The 17988-nt window shown below is 40.6% G+C and overlaps 1 protein-coding gene across 1 annotated transcript in view; it reads right to left on the bottom strand.

The window, feature by feature from the left end:
* Positions 1-1271: 1271 nt before the first annotated feature.
* Positions 1272-17988, bottom strand: part of LOC148101040 (uncharacterized) — an 18405-nt gene continuing 1688 nt past the window's right edge. The window contains exons 1-8 of the mRNA XM_087847574.1: positions 14535-17988; positions 12557-12605; positions 12063-12106; positions 11017-11160; positions 7887-8000; positions 4554-6579; positions 3727-4038; positions 1272-2947 (exon numbers count right to left, since the gene is read on the bottom strand). The exon at positions 14535-17988 is cut by the window's right edge and continues 1688 nt beyond it. Of these exons, the coding sequence (XP_087703700.1) occupies positions 2721-2947; positions 3727-4038; positions 4554-6579; positions 7887-8000; positions 11017-11160; positions 12063-12106; positions 12557-12605; positions 14535-14600 (2982 nt within the window). The 5' untranslated portion in view covers positions 14601-17988 and the 3' untranslated portion in view covers positions 1272-2720. The remainder of the gene's footprint in view (positions 2948-3726; positions 4039-4553; positions 6580-7886; positions 8001-11016; positions 11161-12062; positions 12107-12556; positions 12606-14534) is intronic.

A 17988-nucleotide genomic window follows, 5' to 3' on the forward strand; every position in this document is an offset into this window, starting at 1 on the left:
CCTGACTTGTTGTTACGTTCCTCAGGTCCGCGCCGGGTTCACGTCTGGGTCTGAAATGTGTTCTGGTCACTGAGTTACGACGTAGATGTGACACAGAGGGATCGTTCATGTGAGACGTGTCTCTCACTGATCGATTCAAACCTGCACAGCTGCCTGTCGGGGAGTCGAACCCCCGTCTGTACGTGACGCACACGAGGTTTAGGGCTGGTCAATAACAGCAGGTCTGCACTCAGCCCTGATGCTCCTTTTTTTCACTTGTTCCGTCACACGAAACGTGCTGATGGAGGCCTTTGCTGTCTGCAGTCTGCCCCCGTCCATCGGAGCGCGTTTGGAAATATATATGTTGATAAACTGAGCAGATATTTGAAGTTCACACAGCTACATTCTCGCCTGAAAATAACTTAAAAGTTTACTTTGTGACCCAGAAATATTTAAAAGTTTTTAGCCCCGCTCGTCCGCCATTGACGCGTTTGAGTTTTGGACGAAATGCATTCTGGGATATTTAGCTGTACCAAGTCCACACAAGTCACCAGTAGGCGGTAGGTGAAGTGTCTTGCCCAAGGACACAACGACCAAGACTGTCCGAGCCGGGGCTCAAACCAGCAACCTTCCGATTACAAGACGAACTCCCAACTCTTGAGCCACGATCGCCCACAGCAGCGGTGAGTGTTCCCACCTTCTCTTTGTAACTTAACGCCATCTTTCTGTTTTCGAGTTTGGGACATGATTGTGGAGGATATCTTCGCAGCAGCGATTGACCACAAAGTGAAGCTACCGGAAATGTACAACCCCACATCCGGTCTCAAACCAGGAAGTTAGCATTTTCTCGTGCACAGCTATTTATACATAAAGTTTCAGCCACGCTCTGATCAGCTGATCTGAAAAAGACTCAAATGAAAACACTGAACATCTCCAATGAAATCTTCAATTTATCATTTTCAAATCATGCAGAAAAGAAGTTGTGTGCACAAAAGATCCAGAGCTTCACAACACAAAGAGTCTCACAGTCATGGCCTTCAGGCTGTCACACAGCACAAGCTCCAAGCAGCTGTGATGGAGGTGCCACACTTCCTGAGACACGGTTTGTTGCCCTGAACAAGCCACGCCCCCCACCACCGACCAGACCGTCTCTCTGCCCGCAGCGTGACGAGATCTCTCACTGCTGCTGGACCAGACAACATCCCAGGTCGCGTGCTGAGAGACCGCACTGACCAGCTGGCCGATGTCTCCACAGACATGTTCAACTCATCACTGAGCCAGATGAGCCACACACACACACACACACACACTCTCTCACACACACACACACACACACACACACACACACACACACACTCTCACACACACACACACACACACACACACACACACACACACACTCTCACACACACTCACACACACACACACTCACACACACACACACACACACTCACACACACACACACACACACACACACACACACTCACACACACACTCTCACACACACACACACACACACATACACGTTTTTCCAGCCACGTGGGGACTTCCATCTAGGAGGTTACGCGTGGGGACACAACATTTCTAAATGTAATAGAGGCATTATTAAGGCATTATTTGAACTCTTAATTTTTTTAGGGATCAAACATCTATTTTGGTACCACAATTTGTTAAATTTACAAAATCCAATTTTTGTCAGGTTTTTCTACCTGGTGGGGACACAGCTTTTATGTCTTTTCACAAACCACCACCAGGTGACACTATTGCACGTTTACAGTTAGAGGGTCTATTTATAGGAATTTACAACCAGAGTATTCAAAGCTGGTATAATGAAAAAGCTTTCAAGTGCTGGTTGGATTTCAGAGAATGGTTTCTGCTACATATTTTTATTTATTGAGTTTTATATTGTTTTTGTTATTTTGTCATTACCCCTTGCATTTGTTCACTGGAAAATTTGTGCACTGGCCTCTGCTTTCAATAAAAAAAAAAAATGTTTCAACTAAAGAGCTTACCTTTCCAACTCATCTTTTAGATATACAGTATTAAAAAAGAACTCTCCCTGCTCAAAGTTAACCTGAACAGCAAAGAAAACAATCTTTTCAATACTAATGTACCATTGCTGTCATGGCTGTGTGTAGACGGGCAGGAAATGGTGGACCCAAAATGCAGACTCACGGAGATGAAAGTGAGCCGAAAAAGCAGCTTTATTGCTGAACACAAACTAACTTAAACTGAGAATACAAACTGAGGAAAAAGCAGGCAGGATACACGGGTGGAAACACAGCAGGGTGAGGGTACGATGTGACACGGAACTGAGGGAGACGCCGACATAATACACAGGGGAATAACAAGGAGCGTCAGAACACACGAGGAACACAGCTGATACAAATCACAAAGACGAGGGCAAAGCAAGACACATCCACATGAGGCACAGAACTTCAAAGTAAAACAAAAAACACACAAATGCGAAGACACAGACTGAGAGACATGGGCTTAACACAGGGACATGACTAAACTGGAACAGAGGGAGCCCACAGGCAGGGATGACAGGACACAGAACAGAGGGGTCACAGCATAACACAAGGAGCAAAAGGACCAAAACATGAGCCCACAATAATAACAAAGAACACTGGGTCCCCGACCCAGCACCGTAACAATTGTCTTTTTTTTTCTCTAAACATGAGAAAATTTTAAACGGTAACTGAAGCTGTTTATGTTCCATTTGTTTGACATTAGCTTCTTACCTTCTTTTCACTGACTCTCGCTTTAAAGCATCAATTCGGTTTTTCACGTAAAACTTAACTCCCTCCCAACGTCTCTCTTTCAATGCTAATGGTGAAGTCTCAATACATTTGAGACACTCTGCCTTCCCAGGAACCTTTCCAGAGCTGATGTACTCCATTAGAGTCTTCTCCACAGCCTTTATTTCTGCTTCAGTCCACTTCCTTCTTGTGGTTTGTGATGCCCCTGAATAAAGTAGACAGTAACCGTGTTATTCAAAAAGAAGAGCATCAAGTTGGTGTGTAATCACATGACTCCCCTTATGACCAGATGTGATACTTGGAGTATGTCAACAAGTATATCAAAAGCTATAGGTACATTTGGTCTATACTTTGTACTTGTTGGTATTCCTCAAGTATAAGTACAAGAAATGCCCATAATGCATTGCAGCGATTTAACTGTAAACAACCTATGAAAGAATTAATTGATGTTTAAATAAATAATTTGTCAAACATTGTTGTAACATGATGTTTTACGTTTTTGAACAGAGTGTGGGAAATAAATTTAAAAAAATAAAACTATCAGTGAGAAGAGACAGTCAATAGAACTTCCCTCTCAATTACTTACTAGTTTACTAGTTAGTTTACTTAAAGAACACAACTGGCAGATTAACTATGAACATAGTTGCTGTAAATGAAGCACTCTGGGTGTTGTGACTGTGTGAAAACACACTAAAACACTAAAGATAAAACACAACATCTTCTATTACTAATGGGACAAGGGCTGGTCATCCAGTTCTGCACTGCAATAATGTGTTCTCTGTTCCGACATCACCGGTGTGATGATGTGACTGACATTACCTCCACAGCTGCATTTGTGACAGAGACTGACAAGTTATAGCGTGAATCCATGATATGACTGCAACCTACATCTGGTATCTTTTTCTTGTTCTTAACCTGTAATAGCCCTTATGTTAATGGTAATACTTTAGCAACAGCAGAGTAATCCACAAGTTAGCAACATACCTGAAGATTTTGTCGATAAGAGTGAAGCAGCAGATGACGCAGCAGATGACGCAGCAGGTGACGCAGCGGGTGACGCAGCGGGTGACGCAGCGGGTGACGCAGCGGGTGACGCAGCGGGTGACGCAGCGGGTGACGCAGCGGGTGACGCAGCGGGTGACGCAGCGGGTGACGCAGCAGATGACGCAGCAGATGACGCAGCAGATGACGCAGCAGATGACGCAGCAGATGACTCAGCAGATGACGCAGCATCTGTCACATTCGTGTTATCCTCATCTTCACTGTTTGATGCATCACTGTCAACAGCTACGTTCTCTGGGAAACACAGCAACCATTTGGAAAAAAACATTAAGACTGCTCCTAAGCAATGTTAAGAAGTATCACACAATAGGGGATAGGGAGAGGAGGATAGCTGTAGTTAAAGCTCTGTATACATGTATACGTATTTGTCTGAAGGTTGTCAGTCATCCAGATAAAGTTTTCTAGAAACTGCATCAATTGGACTTCTTGTTAGGTTAAAGTGTTTTATTACTGCCAGAGAGTTTCTTCAGTCTGCAGAAAGTTGGTAGAACACAAATGTATCCACCAGGTGGGTTTCATTTCACACATGACCTGAACAGGCTTTTTACAAATGAGCCCTTTTCAGTCTCCTATTTGAGGCTTTCATGAGTAATAAAACATTTGTAGACCGTGTGGAAGAACAGAACTTATCATCCACCGTGCTTACGGACGCACAGTCTTAGCTACTGCTACTACTACATCAGCATAATACTGCATGATTTTTGAAATACTTCGATTTTAAATACACAATTTATTAACACATTTTTTACCTTGTGGATCAATGTTTATTTCGTCAAGATTTCTTCCTTTGAAATCTGATAGCTGTCCTCGTTCCATGGCCATAAGGACTTTGCTTATCTTGGCCAGCTGTAACGTCCCTTCAGGCAGTCTGTAATATTCGCGATGCACTCGAATATCATGGCCAAGGAAGTCTGCCAGATTATCCATTTCATTGTCTTTTAAGTTAAGGATCTTGGACATGGTGGCCATGTGCTTCCTTAATTTAGTAGAGGACAACGCTTCTGGTTGTTTTGCTCCACAGCTCTGCGCGATCTGTCGAACAACATCTGACCCTCTGATGTGAGTAAGTGCTTTCGGTCTCGCAAACATGAAAGGATTTTCATCTAATACTTCACAATTTCGGCGAGTGTTAACGAGCAAATCCATTGATGTCATCATATCAGGTGTAAGGAGTATGGGGACTTTTCTTCCACGTTTGCCTTTTATCTCTATTCGTTGGAAGTGCCTACAAAGCTTCTTTTCCAGGTCAGTTAAAGCCAATTCAACATCTGGATGAGTCAATGAAGTGTCTCTCAATGTGAACGCATTAAGAATCATTTTGGAAACCTCTCCTTCTCTTCTACGGTTGAAGATAATCACTTCACACAATGTGATTTTTGCAAGTTCCGCCCAGTGCTTCTTATTTGGTTCTTCCTTGAGCTTTGTATGGCACTCCGTCCGTTGTATGTTGAGATACTGGTGCATCTTCTTCACATCTTCAGCAAAGGGAAGAAGTTGTGGAGTATTCCATTTTGCCTCACTCAGATTTCGGAGAGCCTTTGAAGATATGCACTCACTCCATTTAGTGTCACAGATTTGCTTGAACACCTTTACATTGCGAATAGTATTCTCATCACCAGCGATCATTGCTTCACATTCAAGAACATCTGCTATTTTCTTGAGATTGTGGCCTAACTTCAGTGCCAAAGATGGTGTTTTGTATGTGTTCGTTTCCTCATTCAAGCCAGCAACATTTTTCACTGCTGCAATAACATGAGGGAAATTACCTGGTACAAAGAAATCAGACACCATTTTCAACTTGCCATTTTTCTGTCCTTGGAGCACCAGTCGCCCTGTCTCACGCATCTTCTGTCTGATATAGTCGTGTTTAGTGACATCATGTCCATGCTTATTGAAAAGATGCTCCCCAAATTTCAGTATGCAACTCTCTTTGCGGACAACATTTGTTATCTCATCATCATGCATGACTTGTACCAATTTCCAAAATTGTGCATTGACACTGTCTGGGACTGGCTCTGCATATTTACACGTAGCCTGGACTCTAGATGTTCCTGGCCTTAAACCTTTGACCTTCCTGCTGAGATGACATCTCTGCATGTGCCTCCATAGTGACCTTCTCTTGAAGTAACCCTGACAATTAATACAGTGCAAGTAATCACTGGCTTTCACAGGTACACTGGATTGTTGACGAGGTATCACCATTCCTTGTCCTTTTTTAATCACCTCATTATTGTGGGCACGGTTTCCTTGATTTCTTAATAAACTCAACTGTATTTTCCGTTCTTTAGACCCTACTGGGAAAGCCATTGCTTTTGCCACTTCTGGTTTATCTTTGTGTTTTGATTGCAAATGGCGTGCCATCTTGCTAAAAGGTTTACCGCAAAACTTGCAGTAGAACTTTTTGTTGTACAATCTGCCACCATGTTTCTTCTTCTTTAGTGTCATAACCGTCACATCAGAACAATCATGTGAAGAGGACTCTCTGGTGTCATCAAATGAAGCAGATGTGTTTGTGTCTTCTGCATCAAGCGAAGAGGATTCTTTAGCATTTGAATTTGAGGAATTGCATTGAGTTCGGGTACACCTTCTCTTCAGTTGTCGGACATCTTCCTGAGAGTTACCTGAAGTAGTTTTCCGTGCTTTTTTCTTCTTTCTTTTGTGTTGTATGAGACTTTCTGCAGAACTGGCACTTTCTTCAGCAGTTTGAGGAGCATATTCTTCCTCACTGATGTCAGTACTTGATATAGATGGGCATCCAAGCATTTGTCTGGTAAGCTTAAAAAAAAAAAAAAAAAAGAAAGAAAGAAAGAAAATAGTTAAATTTTTCCACTCACACAAGCATTTAAAGACCAGAGGTAGTACAGTAGTAGTTGTAACAGCTGTACTGGTATTGACAGTTGTATTAATACCATTTACGGTACCACACATGTCACAATTTAATTTGAACTAGTCATTAAGTAATCTTTCCTCTGCTGCATCACATTTACCAAACAACCCTGGGTGGCTTTGTCTGGATATGCTGTCATTACCCAAAGACTGTTAATACAGCTGTGATGTCACACTCATTAACAGTCACTTAGGTTAGTTTTAAACATCTGGGACAATGTAATCTCTAAGCTAACACTGTTTCTAGGAAATTGCTGAACTTCGTTTTCTTTTTGTATATATACACTAATGTTTATAGAAATTGATTTTCTTTATTTAAATATATGATATAATTTTTACCTGGATCAATTACCTTTGAAGAACATTTTTTATGTTTCTAAGGTAGAATAGTATCTACTCAAGTATCAACTGTGTTCCAGGTAAACTGAAGATTTTAGCAGTGCATTGCATTTTAGGATTGTCAGGGGATGAGACTGACAAATGCTTAATTAGTAGGTGACAAAAGCATGACAGCCATTTGTTGAGCTCCTTTTGTCAAATTCAAAGAAATAAATTTTAGTCATAGCGCATAAACAATAAAATGGGCATTTTGGAACCACCTCACAAGAAATAATGATCCAAATGATCCTATCACAATGAAGAATCCTGTTGCCTCACTACACAAAAGAGACTTAAAATGTGTCACAGATAAAATATACGTAGGCTTAAAAATAACATGTATCACCTTTTATGAGAACATACAGAATATAAAGTTGATCACAAAAGTCATTACGTACTTTAAGCTATTCCTTAAAATCTTTTATTGCTAACTAAATGCAATCATACATTACTACCTATGCAAATGCAATGCTAATTGAATTTAAGCTACTGTTATTACTGTAACACCTTGAAAACCTTTGTGAACTTGAAGCACTAAAGCCTCTGAACTTCAGACACTAGAAAAGACATTAAACATCAGTGTCCCTGACAATATTGATAAATGAGAAACCCCTTGTCTCAAGCTTACAGTCGTTCTATCAAGGCGTGCTCGTAATCCAAGAAGGTGACATGATTGTACAGGAGGTAGTTATTATTATTATTATATTTTTTCACAAGACTTAGTTGTTAGTTTTAAATTTGACGGTTACCGTCTATTCACTTTGTGCTCTGTGCACAAAAATCTGAGATCTGTAGTGGAGTTGTACGAATAAACTTACAATAACACTGTCTGTCCTTCTGAGCTCAGGTACACTTGTATCCATGTCAGAATCAGCTGAAGTGGGTTTAATGATAATGGAACTGTCGCTGTCACTGGACAACTGCTGTTCCATCTGAAAAGTAAACAGAAAAAGATACAAATAACAATTACAGATTAATATAAATTACAGAATAATTATTGCTACAACACAGATTTGTAAATATGTGTCTTAATGCATTTTTGCAGCAGTTGCTCTAGCAATATCACAATTGTTGTCAATTTCAGATAAGATGGGCCACAGTTTTGATTTGGCCAGCAAAATATAAACTCTAAACAAGGGTTTGTTTGTTTTTGTCATTGTGAAAGGCTCACACTTTCCGGCAGGGTGGAAAGACCTTTCTGAGTATTACACTGTTTAGCATGTTGAGTTATCATAATACTACTTTCTCGTTGTGCTTCTGCACTGTACATAAAGCACTTAACTGCAGATTTTATTATCAGCAGTCTGACAAGCTGTCACCACAATACACTGCTATGATCACCTTTCTCAACCTAAGCAAGTGAAGCAATAAAATCATACTGTAGCGTATGAAAATCATCTTCTGTGTGACTCAGTGTAGCACATCTAAGCTATACTACTGCAAGATGTAATATACCTAAATCAATAAGTACACATATCAGAGAGCTGGCAGTCATGATGGAAAGAAGGAAGGTAGATTAACTGTGTGTGCAGGAGACCAGGTGCAAGAGAAGCAAGGCCAGGAGCATTGGAGGTGGATTCAAGCAGTTCTACTAGGGTGTTCATAGGAAGAGAAATGGAGTAGGGATAATCCTGAAGGAAGAGTATGCGAGTAGTGTGGTAGAGCTGAAGAGAGAGGCTATGTTGAATGTTGTCAGTGTGTATGTCCCACAGGTTGGAAGTCAGGTAGACGAGAAAGAGGAGTTCTGGAGTGAGTGAGATGAAGTGGTAGAGAGTTTTACTAGGAATGAGAGACTGGTGATTGGAGTAGATTTCAATGGACATGTAGTTGAAGAAAACAGAGGTGATGAGGAGTTGTTGGTTAGGTATTGTGTTAAGGATAGAAATGCAGAAAGACAAATGTTGGTGGATTTTGCCAAAAGAGAGACTGTAAGGTGGTGTCAGGGGAGAATGTAGCTAAGCGGCATCATATGGCAGTCTGTAGGATGAAGTTGGACGTAACAACAAAGAAGCAAGTGAAGGCAGAGGCAAAAATTAAATGGTGGAAAATGAGGAAGGAAGACGGTTGTTCATGACGGAGCTGAGACAGGCGTTGGGCAGTATGGAAGAGTTACCAGATGACTTGGAAAGTACAGCTGAAGTGGGAGGGCAACGGCTAAGAAAGCGCTTGGGGTATCCTCTAGACAGAGAAAAGATGACAGGAAACCTGATGGTATTGTGAAGTACAGGAAAATGTCCAAATGAAGAGGTTAGCAAAGAAAAAGTGTGATAGTCAGAGAGATTAAGGAAGTAGACATGAGCATTGGGAGTACAGCCAAGAGAGAGGTGGCAAAGATGAAGAAAAAGGCTTATAGTGAGTTGTATGTGAGGATTGAAGGAAGGACTTGTACTGATTGGCTAGACGGAGATTGAGCTGGAAAGGATGCGCTTCATGCCCTGGGGGACAGGGCTATGGCTCTCTACATCCTCTTGCAGACCATTACATGGGGAAACCATTTGAATACAAGTGCGCCGATCCACACAGGTGTGCACACAGGTGTTCGCTGTTCGTAGACTTGAATCACACCTTTCTTGGCTGCTACTTCAAAGCACATTGTGCGCTGTCTGTCCTGCGTGCTGCACAACAACATTCAATATTTAGTATTTACTGCTGTTTACACTTAGCTAGATTAATGCGATGGTGTTGTCTATAGTATGTTGCTTTGTTTTGTTTTGTTTTTTTGCTTGTTTTCTACTCTTTTTCTCTCAACAGGTGATCCCGGAGATATTTTTTTTCCCCCCCTTTCTCACTGTCCCTCTCCCCTTCTGTTTTTCTTTTCCTTCCTCTTTCTTTCTCCCTTTCCTATCCTTCACTCATGTCTGTCCCGTCTGTAACAACTGAAAATAAAATAAAATAAATAATAAAAACAAAGGTTGATCAAATGGACCAATACGGCAATGCCATGATGATCCATTTGGCAAAATAAATCCATTGGGTATCCTTGTTGGTCTTCAGACAACAATTCTGACGGCTAAAGAACCAAATGGGACAGGCAAAAAAAAAAAAAAAAAATAAGCTGATGATGCTTAGATTAATTAGCTTTATACTGTCTAATGTAAATATAGTATAAACATTGTAGCCTGTGAAACTGTTAACATCTTGTTGAATATAAATCCACAAAGAGCAGCAGGTCAGGCAATCACATCCTTTACACTAACAAAAACCTACATTTTACTGTTTAGTTGAGGAGGCAAAGTCACCCTCTATGATTTCACTGATTGTGAAAAGTAAGTAGATTAATCAGAGTTAGAATTTACAGTGTAACATTTTTATTATATGTGCAATATTGTTTTACACAACATTCAGTTACCTTTGAAAACAATATTTAGTAGAATTGTCCTTTAAGGAGATTTTTAATGTCTTATTTTGACTACATTTCAGAGCCTGTACAATTTCACTTTTATTTGATTATAAAAGTTGCTTAAGTAATTTTACTGAAGTATTTTTACCCCAGGTATCTGTACTTCTGCACTTTTGCCTCCTCTGTTTGTGTGTGTAAGTGTGCACACACTGCATCCTCTTCTGCTTATGTTTGCATCCTCTGTTGAGTTTTAACAAAGCTTCATAGGTTTTGCATTTCAGATCATTCCTCCCCATCATGGCATCACACCATTATCCTCTATTAAAGGCAATATACTGCATTCTAGCTCATCATCAATGTAATTTCTTACTCATCAGCATCCTGTACATTAAAATGTAGCACGTTATAAAAAAAAAAAAAAAAAAAAAAAAAAAAAAAGAAAAGGATGCGCAGCAGGTTCGGGTGATTAAAGACAGAAATGGAGATGTGCTAACAAGTCAAGAGAGCGTGTGACAGCAGGATGTTAGGGATAGAGTGAGATGGAGGCAGATGATCCGCTGTGGCGACCCCTTAAAGGAGGATCCAAAAGAAGAAGTACTACAACTAACCTTCGTATTGAGGCTACGGTGTAGAAACAAGGTCCTCTCCCTCTGGTCGTTTAACCTTTTACTTTGTGCCCTCTCGTAGCGTTCCTCACATACACTATGATGTCTCCTGAGTTTCTCGAGGCGAGGCAAGCCACGACTTTTAACCTGCAAACAAAGAAATAAATCAAAACCTTTGTTTTATTGTTTTTTGCTTTATTAGATAGTAGTGGAGAGACAAAAGACAGAACAAAGAGGGAATGACAAACAGCAAACAGCCTAGGTGCGAAAAGAAGCCTTACTGCTGAGACAAGGCCTAATCATACCTTGTATTTAATTATAAACAACTGTATTACAATGAATGATTTGTTTTTACGGTGTCCTCAAACATTTTAATGTGGCTGACATTTGTAATTTTTTTTATTAAAATTAAGAAAAAACATAAAAATCAAGGCCACAATTTGATTTGATTCCACTTAGCTCTCACATCACAAGATGTACATATATTGACATAAATAAAATATATGGAAACAATCATTAAAACAAATACTAAGAATATTTATCACATCAGAAAACATGAATATGTATCTGCAGTGCATAAACTAATTTACTACCTTTTATATTGAGGTCCAAACTGGAGGAGTTTGCCTACTTAAAATCCTTCTACCAATTTAACTGTCTGAACACACTGCAGTCTAACCTTTACTTTAAGCTGAACGAACTGAACATATTACACATCAAACAATCCCAGAATGTTTATTTTCAACGGCAAAAACAATGTGTGCATGTGATATTTTCAGCAATCATTCTTAGAGTCATTCTAGCATGATGTACACTGAATGAATAGTGGAAATTTCAATATTAATGGATTATTAATTGCAATATTGGCTTGACAGCTATATAATGTGTAAGGTGTAGATGAGAACTCAAACAACCCTAAACTGCTCCTTAAATAATAATGTAAAGTGAGTACGTCAGCGTTAACAATGTGCAATGTCTATCACAGCTGTTTAAGTGCACAGCTGGTTTACTGGTCCATTTAAGAACCAAAAGAAGATGGCATATCCTACCTCTTTCTTGTGTGCAGGGTTAAAGGCATCTGTCCCATCAGCAACTGCAAAATTAAAAATATTGACTTGGTTCAAGATGAACTAACAATAGCAAGTTGAGACGGTCTTTGAGCAATGTGTTTAATTTACAATATATTGAGTTTTGCCTTAAAATAGCCTAAACACTTGAAAGGCTGAATTTATTGGAAAAGAATAGTTGTTGCACAACCTCTATTTACACCAAATAAAATTATTTCTAACAAAAAACAATTATGATTATTTCATGTTATTTACCTACAGTGACAGCAGAGTATCTGCTGAAGACACATCTGAATTGTAGCTTTTCATTTCTCTGGTGATTTGCAGTTCTACCCCAATGAGAATTTTAACTGCATTTATTTGATATATTCAGGTTTGGAACCAATTGTAAAATGTAAAATGACAGAAGCCAATTTACAGTTTTAACAACAATGAAGAAAAAAAGCAAAATGTAGGGTAACACAGAGCTTTCTTACCTGTGCATTCAGCACTGCCATTGGTAGATGCAAAGCTTGGGCCATCCTCCTATCAGCACAAGTGAAACAGTTAGTCAAACTTTAAGGACCAACATAATCAAATTTCACTGTACTTCAGTGAGCTCCAGTTGTACAATTTGGCAGTATATTGATGTATGTTACTTTGTGACATCATAGCCTGTCATGGTGGTTATCATTACCCACAACATTTCCTAATATTTCCCTGTCTGTGAAATCTTTATGAAAGTACAGTCATTGCCAATATACAGTCAAGTGACAAAGCTACTAACTTAAATTCTGATGTATGATTAAAGCAGGACAATGACAGAAAATATTTCACTACAATTTCTATGGTGATTTATTAGAATTTTGAGGGATGTAACAGATCATCAAAAAATACAGCAATAGCTTCGTCTTCTTTCCCTTACATACAAGGTTGATGTTTTGAACGGGTGGTCCTGTGATATATTACCATTCTTATATGGCTGAGCAGGGATGCTACACCTGGCAGAGGGAGGGACTGCTCTCATTGTCTAAGACAGGGGTGGGCAACTCCAGGCCTCAAGGGCCGGTGTCCCTGCAGGTTTTAGATGTGTCCTTGAACCAACACAGCTGATTTAAATGGCTAATTAGCTCTTCAACATGTCCTGTAGTTCTCCAGAGGCCTGGTAACAAACTAATCATGTGATTCAGGTGTGTTGACCCAAGGTGAGATCTAAAACCTGCAGGACACCAGCCCTCGAGGCCTGGAATTGCCCACCCCTGGTCTAAGAGCTGTTGTCAGACACAGTGACCAGAACCAGCTCAATTTTAAAGTGTGTAGTAAATTATAGATGCAGTACAGATGTACATACAGTCGGTTTTCGTTTTAGCGTGTTCCTAACAATTTACAAACAAGCTTGTTGTGGTTAACGAGCTTGGTGACGTAGGTGAATGCAGACGCAGCGTTATCATTATTCTGACAGCATGTCTCCTTAAGAAGCGTTTTATTAAATACCTTTTTAATTTTTTTAACCTTTGTCGTGTGCGCAGTAACACGTCAGGTCCCACAAACTAAAGTCTCAGCTCACCTACGCTCTCTCTGTGCCTGCTGCCCGCTCTGCGTGCGCGTGCTGAACCCTGCCCTCGGTCACAGACAGAGGACAGAGCAGAAATCTCAACTATATTCTCACATCCGCTAATTTCACTCACTGCTCTTTTCATGTGCTAATTAAATACAAGCTGGTTTGTCCCTCATCACCTGTGCACCGATCACCTACTATCAAATAATGCGCGAGGCAGCTCACGTTCCTCCGCTGACCATGACGGTCACGGTTATGCGCCGTTCACGTGATAACCCTTCTACATGGTATCTTTTCACTGCAGCTCTAAGACGAGGTAGAGAAACATTAAATCTACTTTAAATAGTAGTCGTTCCACTAAAACACGATGTATGATGCTGAAGCTTTACAATTTTGAATTAATCCGTGCATATACGCGCATCTGTGCAGAGCGATATAAAGGGATCGCGGATCAACTACAGCCGTAACACCATTGCAGTTTTAGTATAAATTGAAATATCAAGACAATAAAACAGTATATTTTGATGGTTTGGTTTGAACAGTTTACTGTAACGGTGTAGATTGTGTAATGTAACACTGTGTTGAAGCAAAGTATTTCGTAGCAACTAAGTACCAATAACAGAAATTCATTTTGAAAATACTATAGATGCATTAAAATAAAAATCACCACAGTCCGTAGTATTTTTACAGCCAATTGTTACACCGTTTTAAACTTATTTTACTTGACAAAAGCATAGGCAGACCAAGATTTAACAGCAACTCAGTTAGCATCGTTGTTAGCTAACATTAGCTAACCATCAAGTCATACCATTAAGTTACAGCTGCACACGACACTTTGTGTGTTAATATAATGTGCAAACGCGACACAAATTAACCCAAAAGCACAATATTATAATGTGACATAAGTCAAAACTTACCATTCTGGTTAATGCTGCACCGCTAGCTGTACTCCGTATATCGCACGTGCTTGCTGTCTGAAGCATGTCTGTCGTCTGTCTTTGCGCCAAAGGAGAGCAGGTGTGGTGATCACAAAAGGAGCGCTTGATTTGGGACGAGGCGCACACCAGATTAACTCCGCTGATTCTTACACATACCGCACCGGACACTGACGGGTCATTGGTGTGTTAAAACAAAGTACAACGTCACTCGGCCATCTATGTGGGGGGATGGGCATGGTCAAGGTGGGGACCTCAAATGTCAAGATATGTGTAAATTGCTGAGAACGAAGTAAATGACTCTACACATTACCTGCTAAGTGAGAAATACAATTTCTGAACTGAAATTGGTTTAATATGTACGTTAAAAAATAACTGAAATAAAAATGTCAGACTGTAGATGTATGAAACTCTGCATACAAACTGCACTGTCACTCCGCCATCTTGACGTGCTGCAGTAGACAGTAGGTGGGTGGGGTATGGGCATGGTCAAAGTGGGGACCTCAAATGTCAGGATCTGTGTAATATATTAATGATTGCTGAGTAGAGATGAATCCACACATTACTTGCTTAATTAGAAATGCAATTTCCTAACTGATATTTGTTGAGTTGAAATGTAGACAAAATATAAGCAGTAGCAAAATTAATTAAATGCAGGAATGAATAAATAATAGAAAAAATGCAAAAATGTAAACCAATCAACTACTACCAACCATTGTGATCACTAGACAGGTATTATTGTGAAGGACAGAATTGTGTGGACTCAAAAGTTATGCCAGGCAGGTTTCAATAAATGGTAAACTAAGTTTATTGTAAAAACCAAAAACAATAGTGGATGACACAACAGGTGAATAGAGGATAATGCAAATGTGATTGTAATTGTTTTTAAAGCCTTATATGACAAGGCAACTCCTTACCTCAGTGATCTGCAGCAATTGCAAAAACCAAAGAGAATAATAGAAACTGAGCTGACAGCGTTGTCCCGGGCCCACCCAGATCTGTCGGCTGGCCTGCATATACACATATATATAGTCTTTTTTCCTTCAAAGTTGGGGCCTTTACCAGAGGTCTGTGAGAATCAGGGTCCTATGTGGTATCTTAGATGTTTTGGATGTTGTTCCTGAAATCTGGAGCAATTACCCCAGTTTGGGGGTCACTGGGTTCTGATTACCACAGGGACCACCGTTGCCTTTTCCCTCCACACTTTTTCCTAGCTCTTCTCATAGCCCTTGTTATTTCTGAAGCTTATGCTCATTCTGCCTGATGTTGGCATCTCATGAGTTACTTGGTTAAAAAAATTCAAATGTACACCCTGCCTGCTAGCATCTTACACCATGGTGTAATGTGCTGGATTATTTGTAGGAGTCCTGGACAAGTCCTTAAAAATCCGAGCTGTTCTGGACCTACATCTCCTGTTGTAGATGTCCTGTAGGGAAGGGAGAGCAGACCTGTAGCAGTGTTCTGCCACACAGATCACTCTCTGAAGGGCTTTTCGCCCTGAACACAGCTGTTCCCATACCAGGATGTAAAGTTCTGTGTGAGGATGCTCTCCACATCGCCCGAATAGAAAGTCCTAAGGATCCCTGGAGAGACTCCAAACTTTCTCAGTTGTCTCAGGTGATACAGGCGCTGCCTAGCCCTTTTGGACTGTGAGCAGTCCATGTCAGGTCTAAGGAGATGTCAACCCCAAGGTACTTGAATAGTACCTCTCCACGTTGATGGCCAGGGGCTTGTAGTCTTGCTGCTTTCTCCTACTAAAATCCACCACCAGCTCCTTGGTCTTGCAGACGTTCAGTTGGAGGTGGTTTTCTCTGTACCAAGATGCCAGGTTCTTCACCTCGTCCATTAGGCTGTCTCATCGTTGTTGGAGATGAGGCCCAACACCACAGCATCATCAGCAAACGTCACGATGGTGTTTGAGCCTTGAGTGGCCACACAATCAAGAGGTGTAGAGGGAGTATGTAGTGGAAAAGGGTACGCACTCCTGTGGCACTCCTGTGTTGGTAGTGATGCTGTCAGAGACACACTTACCCACCTTCACCACCTGCGATCTACCAGTAAGGAAGTCCAGCACCTATGCACACAAACTGTTGTTAAGTCCAAGATCCCTCAGCTTTGTGAACAGTCTATGGGGCACTATTGTGTCGAATGCTGAACTGTAGTCTACAAGCAGCATTCTCACATAGTTACCCCGTTTCTAGCTCACATGGCTTGTAGCTGTGCCAGAGAGCAAGCTTGGGTGAGCTAGCGGGGAATATCTCCTTCTGCAGTAGCCTTAAAAAGAGACTATTGTTCGTTCTCCTGTCAGGTAAAAATCTTTTTCGTATGTATATTATACTATTCCATGTGTTATCATGTGTTTGCTATGATGTGATGTGTAGTAATGGTTATTAAGGTGCTAACTGCTAATTGGGGATAAGCTAGCAAGCTCGACAATTAGCCGCCATGCTAAGCGGACGTTGGTAGCCAAGTTCATATGTCACTGAGGGGCTACGAGCTCACATGGCTTGTAGCTGTGCCAGAGAGCAAGCTTGGGTGAGCTAGCGGGGAATATCTCCTTCTGCAGTAGCCTTAAAAAAAGACTATTGTTCGTTCTCCTGCCAGACGCCTCGCTACTGTGCTGCCTTAATACTGTGCTGTCTCGCTGGTGCCATTAAAGGACCGGCGGCTGCCATCCATTCATCCATCCGGACCTCGATTATTTGGACTGAAGTACTCACACACACACACGCACTCAGTGCCATACACTATCTTTATTTTGCTGGCCAGCTAACACCATTGTTTTGTTTTTTTCTTTTTGCATTCACAAAGACTATCCAAAGACATTTTGGGTATTGTCAAATAGACACTCTCTGATTACAGACTGAGGAGGTTGTGGTGTTACAACCCCAGGACTGAGAAAAAAGACCCATTACACAATATATTCACTTGTCTCCTGATTAGGAGAAGTGGCTATTGATGAAAATATTTTTTTCTTTTTTTTCTTCTTCTTGTCTTTATTTACATTGTATCCCAGGGAAGTTTTAAGTTGTTCAGGTTGAAACATTTGCACTTAGAGTCGGTTAAGTTTCCTTTGATGTATCAGTGTCAAGCTGATGTTTAAGAGGGTATGTTAAGGACGTATGTGCTCCAGTCCATCAATCCTTTAAAGTGCTGGACACAGATGGTAAATTGCCATCAGACCCTAAATAAATTTCTCGTCTGCTGTTATCCATATTGCTTCACTCATTCTTTGGTGAGTAGACGTATTGGTTACAATAGCATCTTGTAATTGTATAAATGTTTAAACTGTATAAATATTTCCAACTGGATGCCTTGCATCCAGTTGGAAATAAACAACCAGAAAGGAAGAACAGAGTGGTTTTTCTTCATGAGATGATGGTTATCTATCTGCCTGGTTAAGTGCGAGGGCAGAATAATCACTGTACACAGTGAT

This window comes from Neolamprologus brichardi, chromosome 10 (assembly GCF_056152115.1).
Source record: "Neolamprologus brichardi isolate AB-2024 chromosome 10, ASM5615211v1, whole genome shotgun sequence".
Classification (NCBI taxonomy): domain Eukaryota; kingdom Metazoa; phylum Chordata; class Actinopteri; order Cichliformes; family Cichlidae; genus Neolamprologus; species Neolamprologus brichardi.